The 17,847-nt window shown below is 52.5% G+C and overlaps 1 protein-coding gene and 1 long non-coding RNA gene across 2 annotated transcripts; one reads left to right on the top strand and one right to left on the bottom strand.

Moving 5' to 3' along the window:
- Positions 1 to 9,379: 9,379 nt before the first annotated feature.
- LOC123629906 lies at positions 9,380 to 9,829 on the bottom strand. The gene is made up of 2 exons (XR_006732375.1): positions 9,700 to 9,829; positions 9,380 to 9,607 (listed from the first exon to the last, which is right to left on the bottom strand). It is a non-coding gene; the product is annotated as an uncharacterized LOC123629906 (long non-coding RNA).
- A 121-nt stretch (positions 9,830 to 9,950) lies between these two features.
- Positions 9,951 to 12,996, top strand: LOC123629889 (zinc finger and BTB domain-containing protein 47-like). Its single transcript, XM_045539241.1, is given in 7 exon segments — positions 9,951 to 10,169; positions 10,530 to 10,596; positions 10,599 to 11,078; positions 11,081 to 12,501; positions 12,503 to 12,627; positions 12,629 to 12,661; positions 12,663 to 12,996. Coding segments are annotated over 7 exon segments (2,679 nt in total).
- Positions 12,997 to 17,847: the final 4,851 nt, after the last annotated feature.

The following is a 17,847-nucleotide window of genomic DNA, read 5'->3' as shown; positions in this document are numbered from 1 at the left end:
GCCCGGTATGGAAAAGGTGGCGTCTGCTCAGCAGTGATTCCAGCCTCCGCGGGCCTGTGTGTGTCTGGGAGGGGCCCGTTTTCCCTGCGGCCTCCGACTCGCCCATCCACCACCCTCCTGCTCTTGGTTCTTTCAACGACCGTGGGACGGGCGGCCAGGAGGGAGCGACGTCTGCTTCTGAGCGAGGCTCCTACAGGTCTCCACCCGCCCTCAATGATCATTCGCTTCCTCAACTGCCAGCATCTGATCTAGCTGGGACTCCAGAGGAAACAAGAAATGTTCACTGGACAAGAATAAAGAGTGTGCTAATGCACTGGAGATTTCTCCCTCGCCCTAGTCACTTGTCTCTTCCCCTCCCTCCAGCCTCCCTCCAGCCCCCGCTGGCCCTGCCAGTGCTGCGTGTCTGCTTCAGGGGCCCGGGTCTTTCCACATTTCAGGAGGCATCCCGCCGAGCCCTCCTGAGTTCACCGGGGACAGCGACACCTGCTGCTGCTTTTCTGCTGCAGGACAATTTCATTCTCCCAGAAAACACACTTTGGGTCCCTACTGGGTGCCAGGCTCTATTTTAAACACTAAGGCTACAGAAACACACACACGCGGTTCCTGCAGTAAAGCCAGTTATAGTGTTGTAGGGCAGACGGGTGACTGTAACAGAGTGACGAATGCTGACAGCAGTCAGGACAGGGATGGGGGTAGGATCCCAGAGAGAGGGACATCTAGCCCAGACAAAGAGACAGGCATAAAATTCCTGACACATCCCGCTACAGCTGCATCCTGGACACCCAGTGGCTTTGGCAAGGAAGTGAAGATGATTTAGACATTTATCTTCACTTAGCTTTGCTTGGGGACAAGTGCCCTGCAGACTTGTCTACCTGGCCCAGATGACTCAGGTAATGAAGATAGCCACTCCGCCCCACACAGCCCCATCCCACCGTCTACCTGGGGCTTGGGTGGCTGCCATTGCATGAATCTGGAAGCAAACCAGTCCCGGCCACTAGAGAGGAGTATTTGCTTCCAAAAAGTCACGTGCCCTCACCCACGCTCTGTAATCTGCTTGCGACTGGCTAGTGGTGAGGGTCCTTTTTCCCCTACGGGCTGAGCTCTAGAGGCACGACAGGCTGGTGAGGGTCTTGTGTCTCAGCCCCACTGCCCCTGGATCCACGGAGGCTACTTTAAGAGGGGCCGTCAGCGGGCGAGGGGAGAGCTCCTCGGGAGCACGGTGTTCACGCTCTCGTGTTTCCGTGCCTCGGTTGCACCATCCCTCACTCAGAGAAAATGTGCTAAGTAGTTCCAGGAGACAATTAAGGGGAAAATAATTGCACAGCATTTTAGGACAACGTATCAACAAGGGCAAATATCAGCAACTTCACTGGAGGAGGCAGAGGACGGCCCTCTAGTTGGGAAACCAGGCCTTTGGCAAAAGAGTTTAAACTCCCTGACTACATTTTATTGACAAGGTCAGTCTTTATTCTTGCTGCCAAAATTAGAATCTAACTTTTTTTCTCTGTCATAACAACCCTGGTGTTTAATCACCAATTGTGCAGGGTGGTAAAAAAAAAAAAGTTGTATCCTTTAAGTCTGGAGATTGACAACACAGAGGAGGGAGCTATTAATTTCCAGAACCACCCTGTCCAAGAACTATTTTCCTTTCCTCTCTTCCCAGATACCCAGATGGAAATCTGCCCTTCAGAGAAGGAAGGAAATGACACAATGGACAAGACTTCTACGAATAAGTAAGCTTTGCCCAGGACATGGACGGAAAAGTAAAGAGAGAGAGAGGGGGAGAGAGAGAAACTCGTTAACCCCGCCTGACGGCGCGTCAGATGCGGTGTGTGTCCCTCCCCATCCCAGCACTGGACAACCAGGACACTGAGCAGCCTATGAGCCTTCTCGTGTTCACCACACGAGTTCACGGAGAAACAAGAACAGCGTGCTGTGTTTCCAGACCCTCTGCCTGGCTGCCTGAGGATGCAGCCCCTGCCCACATCCAGCCAGGGCCACGGCTTCGGATGCTCATTCAGGGACCTCACACTGTCGCTAGGACAAGGGCAGCAGGCACGTGGCTGAGCCAAGTCCATGGCAGGACGTGCGAGGCAACTGCAGTGTAGAGGGGGCGAGGAGGTGGAGGGAGGGCCACCACAAAAGCAAAGCAGGAAAGACGTGGTTTCCTGGAATGAGGGCAAGAGCATGTCAGAGAAGCTCGATGGTCAGGAAGGCTGCGTTCCTGCCCGAGCTAGATGCAGGCAGAGGCAGGTCTGGGATAGAAGGACAAACGCTGCCTGTAACGGGATATGAAATCTCAAGTCCCCGTGTCTGTTTTTTCCTGCCTTAGATTTGGCCCGTCCTTGGCTGGACAGGGAGGGAGAGTGACCCTCCCTGGGACATGCTGACCAGGCGGCTGGGTCTGCAGGGAGAGCCTTCCTCTCGGCAAAGAAGGGGGAGATACATTCGGTCGTGAACGGCTCAGAATCCTGTTTTAGAAGTTCTTTCTGATTTGACCACCATAGCTTTTTGTGAAAGAAAAGCCAGGAAGATGGCTTTGATGTGAAAGAGAAAGGGGGATCCAGGCACAAAGTGGAGGAAGGTGAGGAAGAAACCAAGAAGTGGAGAGAAACCCCAGCTCTGAATCTGGGAACTCAGTGGCAGCAAGGGAGGGAGTGGCCCCAGTGTGGGCAGGAACTCAGCACTGCAGCAAGGGAAGAGCCCCTGGGGGTGCAGTTTAAATACCCAGGAAGTCCTTCAGCTCAGGCTCTGCCCACAGAGCTCCTGGCCAGCACCGTGCACCCACCCACGTGCACACACACACATGTGCACCCACCCACGTGCACACACATGCATGCACACACACCCAGGTGCACCCATGCATGTACACACACACCCAGATGCACACCCGAATGTGCACCTACCCATGTGCGCACACGCGTGTGGACACACGCCCACATGCACGCACACCAAATACAAAGAAGTCTCCTGGCACCACACAGGCTGGTGGGCAATAGCTCATCTGGGCCAGGGGTCGGACTGAGCAGCCTGGGCTAGAACAGCGGGAATCAACACACACCAGGATACGCATTCCTTGAAAGACAAACGGATTTTGTGACTATCTGAGGTAAAGCAAGTTTGGAGAAAACCGTACACCAAGGTTGAAAGGTATCATGATGCCCCAAAGATCTTGCCTCTGGGACTTCAAGGGCTTGTGGAGCCCTCCCACAATGCTGTGGGGCTGGCGGGGGTGACCAATAGAGTCTGGGGGAGGTGATGCCTCCTGCAGCTTCTGCCTTGTCCCTTGGGGGAAGCTGGCCACCACAGCGGGAGGACCCTGAAGCAGCCCTGTACAGAGGGGTCCGGGGAGAGGAACCGAGGGCTCCACCAATCACCAGCTTGCGGGCCGAGTGAGGATCCCCGGCTCCAGTCCAGCCTTCGGATGACGCGTCACCAGCTGACACCTTGACTGCAGCCTCGGGGGAGACCATGAGCCAAAGTCACCCAAGCAGGACGCTCATAAATTCCTGACCCGCAGATGCCGTGAGTGGCATCTCACAGTTTATTGTTGTTTCTAACCACTGGCTTTTGGGATAATATGTTCTATAGCAATAGATAGCCAATATAAATATATACTAGCATGTTGAGATCTTAGAGGGAGTCCTGCAGTTTCAGATAACGTGTTCAGCTTTCACTCAGTGTTTGGCAAATGCTTTTGTTACACAACATTTCTTTCAAAGAACACCTCATGAACACCTTAGGGTGTTAATGTCGCACCTGAAGTGTACTTTAGGAAGATCTGGGCTGGCTCTGGTTGTATTTGTGGTTAAAACTTATATCACATACACTTTATGCAATAGTTTGCATGAGATAAAATTGCATCTAAAAATATTTAAATAAAGACTTAATTGTAATTTTAGAAACATAACTACATCACATGCATTTAGGTAGTTCCCCATTTAAAGGAAATCTTGTGTCGAGTTAGCATTTGGAACACGGAAATTTGCTTCCCATCCCATCGTCTTTTAATATTAATATATTGCTTTTTCTAGGCTAGCTGAAGGAAATAAAAAATAAAATAAGAAATAATGTATTGGCTTTTTTGTAAAATCAAAGCTTATTTTTATAACTGTATTTAAAGCATTTGTAAAATGAAAAAATAAAAATAAAAGACCACTCTGGTCATTAAAAACTTTAACCCCAGCTTCTGGTTAAAATGGGAAACCTGAGCTGTTTGCTGCTCTAAGTAGTCTGGTTGTCTGAAGAGGAGAAGGTCGAGGAAGACTCGGCACAGCCCCAGGCGTCCCAGAGGGCTGGGAGGGAAACACTAAGCCATTGTCCTCCGGGCCACTGTGGAATGAGCCCAGGACACTCACCCAGAGAAAACTCATCTCCTCTCTTGAAGGATAAGGGGACTCGATTCTGAGAATGGCTTCAAAGAGCTAGAAGTAAGAGCGGCCTGAAATTCCAGAGCCTTCAAGGTTGTTCCCAGACAGAGGGCTGCAGCGCCCAGGGCCTCCTTCCAGGCCGGCGGTGAAGTGGCCTCAGACCGAGTCCTGGCCCAGCCCCTGCCAGCGGGGCCACCTCAGACTCCTACTTGGCCTCTTCTGGCCTCACTTTGTTCACTTGGGAAAGGGGGTAGTGACACCTACCGCACAGGACTCCCAAGTGGGTCACGTGAGAACAGGAAGCAGCAGGTGCTCAATTCACCTGCCCCCCCACTGTGCTGCTTCCCCCCCTTCCCCCTCCCCCATCTGCCCCTCGGAGCCACGTGACCCCACTGACCCCAGTGCACTCAAGACCCCCTACGGCAAGGGAAGCCCGATTCACCAGAGGCGTCGATTAGGGGAGATCATTCTTCACTGCAAAAGGATTTTTCTCTTTCCCAAAGGATTCACTTAGAATAGCTTGTCGCCTCGGATAGGAACCCCAACTTCCCCGGAGTTTACAGACAAGTAACTGCTTGGGAACCTCAACGCGGACGCCGGCGGGCACTCCACGATCAGTCGGCCGTGCAGCCTTCCCGACACCGTGACGCCAGCCCAAGGCAAATGCTCATGAAAACCAGTTGTGCACAGTTTCTCAGGAACATTCTAATGGAAGCAGACCCGCCACTGCCCGGTGCCCCAACATGACAGGCGGCGGCGGCTGCCCCCGCGCTGGCCAGAGCAGGCCGGTGCCCGGCCACGGGGTTTTAGTTGAGTGAGGAAAATGAGCTATAATTACATTGTCAAGAAGTCAGCTCGTGTAATCTCCTCAGCTTGGGTCTCGAATGCCCCTCACTAAACAGAACACGCCTGTTCCATTAAAGCAGCCCCTCGCACCCTGTCCCCGCGTGTTGCCATGGAGACTCCACAGGCCTGCAAAGCAAGATGCTGGCCGGCCCCGGGGACCACAGTTGTGTCGCCCCTGTCACCCGGCAAGATGAGGGGAGACTAAGTGCCCTCAGGGAGCAGCTGGGTGCCCAGGCCACGGGCCTGCTGGGTGCACATTCAGCCCTGGGCATCTGCCAGGTGGCAGGACCCCTGCAGGAGGGCAGCCCAGGCCCTAGATCTCATGGGGGCTGCCTGCGGGGCTCTGAGGAGCCTGGGGCTAGAGGACCTGGACTTGATGTGGACAAAGAAAATCCCCCAGGTCCCCCTCAGCTCCAGCCAGGAGAATTTCTGAGAACAAGGGGCACAGAAAAGGAAGAAGAAGAAAACACAGGCTATGTCCTCACAGTGTGCAGTCTAGCTCAGGAGCTACATCTAATCCACTCACTGCACGGACAATAATCCAGGACCGAATGTCACGCCTCAGCGCGGCAGGGCTCGGCTGCTGTGTGGCCAGAGAAGTCAACAAGCCCATGAGGCAGGCAGGTCCCACTGGACCTCAGGAACGGAGGAGGACTGCGACCACATCTCGAAGCTCCCCATTTACCAGACCCTGTGACGAGTGCTTCTCGTGGGACTCTGCACATCACTCTTCTGCCGACATCGTGCGGGTGCTGGTACCATTTTCATTTTACATGAGGTGACCGGATTCTGAGGGTTCAATGAAGTCACACACATGGTTTTAACACGGATCTCTTTAACCCCGAAGGCCCCTTGGTCCTAACCTCATTTAGATGGGCAGGAGGCAGGGAGTGTTTGAAAAAGATGAAAGAGGCCAGCACAGCGGCGCACACCTATAATCCCAGCACTTTGAGGGGCTGAGGCGGGAGGATCACTTGCGGCCAGGAGTTCGAGAGCAGCCTGGGCAACACAGCAGGACTCCATCTCTACAAAAATAAAAATTAAAAAATTAGCTGGAACCTGCAGTCCCAGGCACTCAGGAGGCTGAGGCAGGAGGATCACTTAAGCCCTGGAGTTTGAGGTTGCTGTGAGCTAAGCTGACACCATGGCACTCTAGCCCAGGTGACAGAATGAGACTCTGTCAAAAAAAAAAAAAAAAAAAAAAAAAAAAACAAGAGAATCTATTGGTTCTGAAAATGAGAAATGGACCCACAGTTTGAAAAAGTCATCCAATGTGACCTCGTCCACCAAGGTCCCGATTAGCACTGTCTCATTACTTCACATTCAGATTCATGTACTGGTTTCCTACGGTCTCCCTTGATGTTGAAGCATCTTTCCCACCACGCTCCAACACCCTTGGATCAACCCCCATGGCGGAAGGCTTTAATCTTGAAAACAACTTTCCATGAGTCATCGTGATCCCTGAATTAATTGACGCTTCTTAGCTGGATGTCTCAGGGCAGGGTGTCTGAGACACGGGTCTCAGGGCTGGATGTCTCAGGGCTGGATGTCTCAGGGCTGGGTGTCTCAGGGCTGGATGTCTCAGGGCAGGTGTCTGAGACACGGGTCTCAGGGCAGGTGTCTGAGACACAGGTCTCGGGGCTGGATGTCTCAGGGCAGGTGTCTGAGACACGGGTCTCAGGGCAGGGTGTCTCAGGGCAGGTGTCTGAGACACGGGTCTCAGGGCAGGGTGTCTGAGACACGGGTCTCAGGGCTGGATGTCTCAGGGCTGGATGTCTCAGGGCAGGTGTCTGAGACACGGGTCTCAGGGCTGGGTGTCTCAGGGCAGGTGTCTGAGACATGGGTCTCAGGGCAGGGTGTCTCAGGGCAGGTGTCTGAGACACGGGTCTCAGGGCAGGGTGTGAGCAGCGTCCACCAGAACCACACATTTGGGCCCCGCAGGGTCTGGCTTGCCTGAGAGGGAAGAGGAAGTGAGTGGCCTGAGTTGGAGCTGCTGACGGGTGGCTCCCGGGTGCCCTCACAGAGTCGAGACCAGCTCTCGGCCCTCGGAGCGTGGAACTGGCTTTGGGGGACACCTGTGTGACAGGAGAGTGTGGCGAGCAGGAACCTGTGCAGAGGGATGGTCGTGAGTGGATGGCACAGGGAATCACCCCACCCCACAGTCCACCCCAGTGGACTTTGCCAGGTATGGACTAGACGAGGGAAGTTGAGAAAAAGGATAGAAGAGAAACCCTTTGGGACAAACCTCCAAGGAAAGATAAAGGCAGATGCTGGGCTGCGTCTGGGACCGTGCAGTCCGGATCCCTGGGGCGCTGGTGAGCTCCTCAGACCTCCTCGGTCAGAAGCTCTTGTTAGGCAGAGATCAAATCTGCAGGTGGCTGATAGAGGCCAGGATGACAGTTCCGAGGGGATGGAGAAGTGGGGAAGGGACTGCAGGAAAGCGCAGCTGACAACCACGAAGAGCAGGGACTTGAGGTTTGAGGCTCACACAGCTGCGGAGCTGCGACTTTGTTATAAGAACACCTGTCAAATCACATGCATCAATCATCTGGTGACACCCACAGTCCCCGTAAGCCCTGCCCCGGACCAGGCCAATCAAAGGAAACCACCTGGGAGTCCTCAACGTCATTCCCCACTCGTGGAGACCGACCCGTTCCTCTCTGGAATGTGCTCTCACTTTGTATAGCTCCCTTCTTTTCTGCAATAAAAGCTGTTTGCATGGAATTGCTTCCTGTCTGTGGTCACTCGGTGGCACCGGCCCTGCTTGTGAATTTTCCAAGCAAGGAGCCAAAGAAGCAGGACAACAGTCCACCAGGAGGCCGGACCTGACACTCTGAGAGGGGGAGAGGAGCTTTGCATTCTAACAGGCCCCCAGGCAGTGTTGAAGGCTCTGGGGAGTGCTTCAGCTGAACAGCAGGGAGGTGGGGCCTTCAGAGAACACCATTTGTGAGCCAATAACTGATCTTAACATGGGCAGGAGGAGGCCGTTTCTCGCCATTTACAGGTGGCTTCACCACAAATAGAGTGTCTAGCTGAGTCAGGGCCCCCAAGACCACCCACAGGTTTGATAATTCTCTAGGGGGACTCCCAAGACTCAGTAGAGAGCTGGACCCATGGCTGAGATTTGTTATAGCAAAAGGATGCTATGCACAATCAGCAAAGGGACAAAGTCACGGGGCAAAATTCCGGAGGGAACCAGGAGCAAGCTTCAAGGTCTCTCCCAGGGGAGCCATGCAGAACATACTGATTTTCCCAGCAATAAGTGGGAAATGCTGCTGACCAGGAAAACCTCGTAGAGGCTCAGTGCCCAGGGTTTTTATTGGGGCTGGTCACATGGGCACCCTCTGCCTGGAGAGAACCAAATTCTAGATCCCAGAAGGGAAGTTTGTACTCCGCCTAAACCATACTGTTTGTACAATTTGTGAGCCACTCATCAGTTAGTTAATGTGGGATCCTCCCAAAGTCTAAGTTCCCGGATGCCAGCCAAGGACCAAGCTTGCAAGCAGGCCTTTCTAAGGAGAGCAATTTCAGATCGCCTGTGTTAACTCTTTCCTGCACACTAGCCAAAACAATTACACAAGAGAAGGAAACAATAACTATAAAAGCAGCAAAGGGCTGGGCATGGTGGCTCACACCTGTAATCTCAGTACTTCGGGAGGCCGAGGCAGGAAGCTTGCTTGAAGCCAGGAGTTTGAGATCAGCCTGGGCAATACAATGACATCCCATCTTTACCAAAAAAAAAAAAAAATTTTAATTAGCTGGCTGTGGTGGTACACATCTGCAGTCCTAGTTACTCGGGAGGCTGAGGCAGGAGGATTGCTTGAGCCCAGGAGTTTGAGGTTGCAGTGAGCTATGATGATGCCACTGCACTCCAGCCTGGAGGACAGAGCGAGACCTTGTCTCCAAAAAAAAAAAAAAAAAAAAAAGGCAGCAAAGGAGGCACAAAATTAACATTAAGTTGACGCTTGAACATGGCAGGGGTTGAGTGAGGGAACTGACCTCGTATAACATTTGACTCCCCAAAAACTTAACTACTGATAGCCTACTCTTGGCTGGAAGCCTTATCAGTAACATAGTTGATTAACACATATCTTATATGTTATATGTATTATTAGCTTACAATAAAGTAAGGTAGAGAAAAGAAAATGTTATTAAGAAAATCATAAGGAAAAGAAAATATATTTACTATCCATTAAGTGGAAGTGGAGCCTCAGGAAGGTCTTCATCCCCGTCGTCTCCATGCTGAGCAGGCTGAGGCGGAGGAGGAGGAGGGTGGTCGGGCTGTCTTGGGCGGCAGAGGCGGAGGAGAAACCACACGTAACTGGGCCTGTGCAGTTCAAACCCGTGTTGTTCAAGGGCCAACTGTATTTCCAGACCGTATGGTTGTTGACCTGAAAAAGAATAAGGAAATCAACCGAAAATTATTCAAAATGAAATTTCTACTTGGAGCGAACTAGGCTAGAGCCCCGTCCCAGGCTCCTACCTGCAGAGGCCCCGGCAGGAAAAGCTGGAGCTGGCGGGACCTGAATGGAGTTAGAAGCTTTCGCTGTTCCGCAGGCCTGGACGCTCTCATTGTCACCCAGCTGAGATGCACTTGGGGATTTTCTAAGAGAAACCGGAGAAGCCGGAGGGCTGCGCAGGCACAGCCCGCAGCAGGGCGACCTGGCTGGAGGGGCCGCGCCTCGGCCTCGCTCCTGCCGCGCCCCGGGGCCCGCGAAGGGCTCCGGCGACAGCATGTGCGTGGCCCTGTGTCATCAGACATTGCGAAAATTAGACAGCTCAGCTGTCGTCAGTTCGGAACAGTCTCTCACGCTGACTTTAACTCCTGCCTGGTGGCGCTGGGCGGGGCCACAGGACCGGTTCCTGCGCCCGCTGTCAGCAGCGGAGACGCAGCGAGACATTCCCGGGAGGCGTCCCAGACCACGACGGCCACCAGGAGCTGAGCGTGAGGAAGTGACTGTGACCCACTAAACTCAAACTGGATGAGTCCCCACCTCCCGTCAGGGTCCCAGCGATGTGCCATTCAAGCCCTGTAAGGTGACCAACCAACATTTTAACATGGCTCTAAAATGTGTTTTCAGAGACAGGCACGAGAAACTTGGACACAAACAAAAAGCAAAACGCTTATTCAAAACTTATTAAAGCCTAAGAGCTGCTCGGCGCTGGACTCGCCCCCGGGGCCGTGGTCGCGGGGGCCCTGCGCAGGGGCGGCCCGGCCCGGCCGTGGGGGCAGCGACCCAGCGGGGCCCTGCGAGCCCCCAGCGCCACGCGCCACGCTGCTGGTTGGGACGACACTGACTCACCGGCGCTGAGTTCTCGCTGGCGGAGCACGGGGCGCCGCACTTCGCCTGCTTGACGGGCCGCCTGACCCAGCAGCGCCTCTGCAGCCCGACCCCTGCGACGTGGGCCTGGTGCGGGTGCCCCAGCGCAGCGTCTTCCCGGCGCACACGGGCGCGCGCGCTGCCCACAGCCGGTTCTTCCACTCGCTCTTCACCCAGAACGAGCAGCTGCGGCGTGTGGAGCTGTCCCTGGAGGCGCTGGCGCCTGGTGGCCTGCAGCAGATCCTCAGCTTCATCTACACGCCCGAGCTGCTGGTCAAGGCAGCCAGCGCCCACGAGGTGCTCAGTGCCGCCTCCTTGCTGCAGATGGCCGGCATCGCCGCGTCCCGCCAGGAACTGCTGGACGCCCGCTCCCTAGGCCCACCAGGTCCCGGCACTGTGGCCCTGGCCCAGCCGGCTGCCAGCTGCACCCCAGCTGTGCCACCCTACTACTGTGACATCAAGCAGGAGGCGGACACCCCAGGCCTGCCCAAGATCTGTGCCCGCGAGGGTCCTGACCCCTACTCAGTGCGCCTGGAGGACGGGCAGGGACCGCTGGAGGCACAGTGCCTGCCACCACTGGGCCAGCCCAGCCCTTCTTCAAGGAGGAGAAGGAGGGTGCTGTCGAGGAGGCCGGCAGGCCCCCGGCCAGCTTGTGTAAGCTGGAGGGTGGGGGCGAGTTGGAGGAAGAGCTTGGGGGTTCTGGCACCTACAGCCGCCAGGAGCAGCCCCAGATCATTGTGGAGGTGAACCTCAACAACCAGACACTGCACGTGTCCACTGGCCGAGGGGAAGCCAGGCCCTGGGACAAGCCGGCCACCATGATGCTGGGCCGGGAGGATGCGCTGCAGAGACACTCAGAGGAGGAGGAGGAGGAGGAAGAAGAGGATGAGGAAGAGGAGGATGGTGGCAGTGGAGGAGAGGAGGAGGAGGATCAAGAAAGTGGCAGTGAGGGAGAAGAGGAAGAGGAGGAAGAGGAAGGGCACAGTGAGCAGGAGGAAGAGGAAGAAGAGGAGGAGGAGGAAGGGCCCAGTGAGCAGGATCAAGAGAGCTCTGAGGAGGAGGAAGCAGAGGAGGGGGAAGCTGGCAGCATGCAGGGGCCACCAGGGCGCCGGGGCAGCCGTGCTGACCCCCCTCCCCACAGTCGCATGGCCACGCGGTCCCGGGAGAATGCCTGGCGCCAAGGCACCTCTGAGCCTGAGGAGGCTGGGCCACGTAGTGGGAAGCGACCCAAGCTGTCCCCCAGAGTGGCCTCTGCACCAGTCCGAGGGCCTCCAGCCACTGATGGGCGGGGGGCCAACGTGAGGCTGGAGGAGAAGCAGCACCACCCGTGCCAGAAGTGCCCACGAGTTTTCAACAACCGCTGGTACCTGGAGAAACACATGAATGTGACCCACAGCCACATGCAGATCTGTGACCAGTGCGGCAAGCGCTTCCTGCTAGAGAGTGAGCGGCTGCTGCAGCGGCAGACGGACTGCGAGCGCAACATCCAGTGTGTGACGTGTGGCAAAGCTTTCAAGAAGCTCTGGTCCCTCCATGAGCACAAGAAGATTGTGCATGGGTACGCAGAGAAGAAGTTCTCATGTGAGATCTGTGAGTTCTATACCATGGCCCACGTTTCGCACATGGTTGCCCACACCAAGGACATGCCCTCCACCTGTGAAGCCTGCGGGAAGTCCTTCAAGCGCAGCATGTCCCTCGAGGTGCACTCACTGCAGCGCTCCGGGGAGAAGCCATTCAGATGTGACAACTGCAACTAGCGTTTCCAGTACAAGTACCAGCTGCCCTCACACGTGAGCATCCACACTGGCCACAAGCAGCTCCTGTGCCAGTGGTGTGGCCAGGACTTCAACATGAAGCAGTGCTTTGATGAGCACACGAAGACCCACACAGGGGAGAGGCCGGACATCTGCGACATCTGCGGCAGGAGCTTCCCCAGCCCGCCCAGCGTGAAGCGGCGCCGGCGCCGCACACGGGGAGAAGCCGGAGCCTCGCGACGTGTGCGGCCCGCGCTGCCGCTGCCCCGACGTGCTCGAGGCCCACAAGGAGAAATGCTTCCTTGTCAGCCGCCCGCGGGCCGGCGACCGCCCGCCCCGCCCCGGGCCTGCCCCCCGCCCAGCCTCAGGCCCGCGCTGCCCCTGCTCCCCGGGCTCCCCCAGACCCCGCCGCCCCGCCGCCCCTCGTCCCCACCGCTGCCGGCACTGGCGCGGCATGAGCGCCACCAACTAGCTGCCGAGCTACACCTGCTGCGACCTGGAGCCCAGGGCCCGCTCCGGGGGGGACCCCGCTGCCCTCCCCCCTTGCTGGGGGGCAGCAGCTCGGGCCTGGGCCGCCGCCCCCTCCTCCAGAGGTGGCTGGATGTGCTCCGCCTGAGACCCCGACCCGGGGGGCGCGGGCCGGCAGCCCCCAGAGCCGGTGGAGGACGCCTCCCTCGCAAGTGCCCCCCTTCTGCGGCTCCCTGAAGCCTTTACTTTTTGGGGTTTTTTTGGAAGTGAAGGAAAAAGAAAAGAGAGGAAACTTTGCAGCACCCCTCCAGGCTAGGAGGGTGCTGGAGGCGGCAGGTCCGGCGGGGACGGAGGGGCCCGGGGCAGGTGTAGTGGCCGGTCACGCTGCTGAGGCCGGAGCCGGAGAGGGTTGGTCAGGCCCAGCCTGGAGCGGCCTCAGCGGTTTAGCCCCACGTGCTCGTGCCCCTAATTTGCTCCTTCTTCTTGCAGGGTTTGGGGAGAAGTTGGGGTGCCGCCCCGTAGAAGAGTTGTGGACCCAGTCTGAGGGCTGTGGACACCCCGCCAGGGCTTGAGACTGGACACTGGCGGGTGCGGGTGGGGAGCGTTGAGCAGCGGGAACTGCAGTCCGGGCTCTGCACCAAGTAGTGTGGGGGAGGCAGGGGCTGGACCCCAGGGGCTTGCTTTCCCCACCCACATCCCTGCCGGCAGGCCCGGGGCCCCCCCAACCTGCACCAGGCTGCACCGTGGGTCTTGAGTCCCGGCGATGTCCCCCGAAGCTGCTAGGCCTTGGTGCTGTGGGCCAGGCCCTAGGTGGGCAGACAGGTGCCTCCCTCAGCACCAGCTCCCAGGGGCTGGAGTCAAGGAACCCCTGCAGACAGGCTAGACCCCAGGGGCAGGGTCCAAGGAGGACCACTTGGACAAGTGTTTTGGGGTTTCAAGGTGCTCTCGGTGGGACAGGGGGCAGGGCTGCCGCTCACAGAGCACCTCCGCCCCTCACCAGCTACCCTGGCATGTGTTTCACACCAGAAGGAGACGTGTGTGTCTGTGTCCGTCTCTGCTCCCCTGTGGCTGCACTAGGGCAGCCACAGCCTGTCCCTGGCCGGCTCCAGCATCCTGGCTCCTCCCGGGCCTCTACACAGGTGGGTGGGCCACTCACAGCACTGCTGGTGAGAGAAACCCCTGGGGACAGGGGACCCCAGCCTGTGCCCGGTGCTTGCCCTCATGAGGCCTGCACTAATAGGAAATCCTATTTTGTTGTCATTTAATGTCTTCATTCCTGCTTTTAAGATGGAGTGGAAGGTTCCGTAAACTACATGTTTCCTAGTTAAGCTCTTTCCTCTTGTGTTTATACAGTTTTGTTTGTTATACTTTTTGCACCTTAAACTCCCACTACTCCCCCACGCTACCACCTTCCCAGCGTGGCCGGGGTGGGAAGGGGCCTGGGCCCAAGGGGCATAGTTGGGGGCGCTGAACCCTTCTGACCTCCCTGTGAGGCCCATGGCCCTGGGGCAGGGGGCTGGGGACATTTTAATCATCAATAAATGAAGCACTTTATTCTGAAAAAAAAAAAAAAAAAAAAAGCTTAAATATGCCATTATCACTATAATTGAAAGATGTTTTGGAACATAATTATATATTCCTGATTTGGGCATATATAAAAAGGACTTTATTTTCTCATCTTTAAATTTATTAAAAAGCTTAGAGGAAATCCACATATAAAATTAATGGCATATGAAACAAAAGTGACAAATAGAAGCAAAGAAATTGATAAAAATTGTTCTAACATCAAGAAGGAAATTGTAACCAAAACAAATTTCAGATCATACCAAAAGCAATAATTCATTAAACAGGAAAAAAATAGATCAATAGTAGAAGTAATGAGTTATGATGAATAGGCTCTTGTGTTGGGTGATAATTCAATTGGTGAAGAGGAATCAATCACGATTCATTGGAAAAATATTTAAATTTTTTGTTGATTTAACACAAAATGGTGGCATCAACATAAATAACAAAAAACTCCTAATACACTATACACATAGAGGGATATCCATGACAAATCTGTTAATAAGTTCTGTCAAAGTAAAGGATACTCAACATTAGCTACTGCACAAGAAAACCTGAATTGACCAGTAATAAAGAAAGAATTTACTGTATGAATAAATATTAAAAAGAAGAGGGAACAAATTAATTTCTAATGATTTAAAACCCTCATTTAGTTTGCCTGTTTCACAAACAAGAAAATTCAAAATTAACATGCAGAAATGATTAACTCAATATCCTTCAATAAATACAAATTACAACCAGTTAGAAAATATACTAAACAGGAATTTACAATAGCAAAAAGAAAATCTACTTGGAAATAACAAGAAATAGGTAAGATCTATATGAAATAAAAACTTTAAAATGTTATTAATACTATTGGACACATAATAAATGTCCTGAGCAAATAATAAGGCATAGCATATTCTTGGAATGGAAACATCATAAATGCCATTTTTCCTTTACTCTATACATAGCTCATAAATTAAAAAATCCCAATAAAATAATGAGGTGTTTTAAGTAGATAAGCTGATCCTAAAAATCATATGTAGAAATAAACAAGCAAAATAGTCAAAAAATTTCTGGGAAAAAAAAAGTAATAATGGGTCAGCCCAGCCAAATATTGACATTTTACAATTAATCACTGAAATAGTAGGATATTGATAAATAGATAAATGGGACAGAATATAAAATCCATAAATAAATCCACACATAAATGAAAATGTAGTATATGAAAAGGACAGCACTTCAAATTAGTGCAGAAAAGATGCTTCTGAAATAACTGGATAACCATCTGGAGGAAAACATGAATTTGAATTCACACCTCACTAGGCAATATTGAAAAGCAGATGGAAAAAGGAAACAAAAAAACAGAAGATGAATTCACACTTCACATCTTATACCAGGATAAATTTAATATGGATTTAAATTTTTAATATAAAAAATTAAATTATGAAAGTGTTAAAAGACTTTATGGGAAAAATTTTTAATAATCTTAGTATTGGCTGGGTGCAATGGCTCACACCTGTAATCCTAGCACTTTGGGAGGCCAAGGTGTTAGGATGGCTTGAGGCCAGGAGTTCAAGACCAGCCTGAGCAACATACTGAGACCCCATCTCTACAGAATTTAAAAAAAAAAAAAAAACTTAGCCAGGTGTGATGTTGCACTCCTGTAGTCCCAGCTACTCAGGAGCCTGAGGCAGGAGGATCCCTGTGTTTGGGGCTGCAGTGAGCTATGATACGCCCCTGCACTCTAGCCCAGGCAACAGAGTGAGAAACTGTCTCAAAAATAACAACAATAATAATCCTGGTATAAAGAATATCTTTTTAACTATGAAACACAACAGACACCATAAAGGAAAAGATTGATTCATTCAACAGTATACAAATTTCTTAAAGTCCCTGAAGCAAACCAACGCAAGTAAAACTAAATGACAAATGAAAAAATACATTTGCAACTCACATCACTAACAAAGAGCTAATCTGGCCTAATATATAAAGTGCTCCTTGTAAATAAAAAGGAAAAAATAATGTAACCCAATAAAAAAAGAGAAATGGATACGGGGGGAGCAAAATTCCTCCAAAAGAATATGAAAATAGATTTTAAACATACAGAGGATGTTGAAATCCACTTATAACACGAGGAATGAAGATTAAAATTTCAATGGGATACCTTTTGTTTTTTTTACCTACAGGATTGCAAATGACAAAAAATTGATTCTTATGGTGGGAAGAGTGTGACAAAATGTACAATTACATTAACACATTGTTGGTGGACATGTCAATTAGTACTTCAGTGGAAGGCAGTCACGTGTCCATCAAACTCTCAAAGCTCACATCCTTGTAGCCAACAATTCTTACTTGTAGGAATTTAACCTGCAGCTATACTCATGTGGATGTTATACATTTTATATGTATGTTATAATGGGAAAAATTTGGAAAGGATCTACATGACCACTAATTGGAGACCAATTAGTTAAATCACAACCATGGATACCGTGGATACCATACAGTCGCGGAAACAAGGAGGAGGTTCCTCATGATAGAAAATGATCTCCAAGAGATATTTTCAAATAGATGAAAAAAGCAAAGTACAATGGTATCTACGATGTACTAGAATTTTTTTCCAAAAAAAAAAAAAATGACGAAAAGTATATATGCCTTAATATACAGAGACTATCTCTGGGAAGATACACAGGAAACGAGAAACATCGGTCACCTCTGGGAGGCATCATGACGGGGGGCTGGAATAGCAGGAGCCCTATTCATTGGGTCTTCTTTGATAGCTTTGATCTTTCAACTACAGAGTGCATTGTCTACTGAAGGAGTAAACGTTAAAGAAAATAAGCAAATAAGAAACAAGTAAATGCAGCCCCCTCTGGAGAGCAGAGGAGGAGTCAAGACCTTGCCTGGGGGGAGCAGGAAGAGGAAGCCTGGAGGTGATGGCAAAGGCAGCCAGGCAGGGGCGTCGCACATCCAGCCAGAGAGAGCGGCCTCCAGCGGTGGAAGAGGTGAAGGTTCCTGGGGATCTGGAACCCGACGACTCCAAAGGCCATGGGGGTGGGACCCGAGGGTGGGTTTCCAACTATTTCACTGGTAAGGGCTGAGACAAAAGCTTGAGTTGTTTTGTCATCATCATTATTATTATTTGACTATTACTATTAGGACCCACATTCCCACTTCTTATCTGCAGAAAATGGGTTCTCTACATTCAGGAATTCCCTCCCATCCCCATCATCTGGAGCCCGACTTTCTTAACACTGCTGTTTCCCAGTCACTTCCCTTCGTGCAAACTTTATGGCAGCTCCAGGCTACGCTTGCACCATCCTTGTTGGCGGTGAGACCAGGCCTGGGCCGAGCTCCCTGAGAGAAGGGAGGCTCTGTCTGTCTGAACTATATTCTCCACGCCTTGCAAAGTTCCTGGCATGCACGTGGGATTCATAAAATAGTCACTGAAAACACAGATGAATAATCCCAAACACCTTGTGTGCTTCACCCTCCCACCTTGCTCCTGCCCCTTTATCTGGTGCTCCTCGTGTGCGCGCCCTG

This window comes from Lemur catta, unplaced genomic scaffold (assembly GCF_020740605.2).
Source record: "Lemur catta isolate mLemCat1 unplaced genomic scaffold, mLemCat1.pri scaffold_62_ctg1, whole genome shotgun sequence".
NCBI classification, from domain to species: domain Eukaryota; kingdom Metazoa; phylum Chordata; class Mammalia; order Primates; family Lemuridae; genus Lemur; species Lemur catta.
The sequence above is the reverse complement of the archived record's forward strand: the minus strand, read 5'-3'. Positions and strand labels throughout refer to the sequence as shown.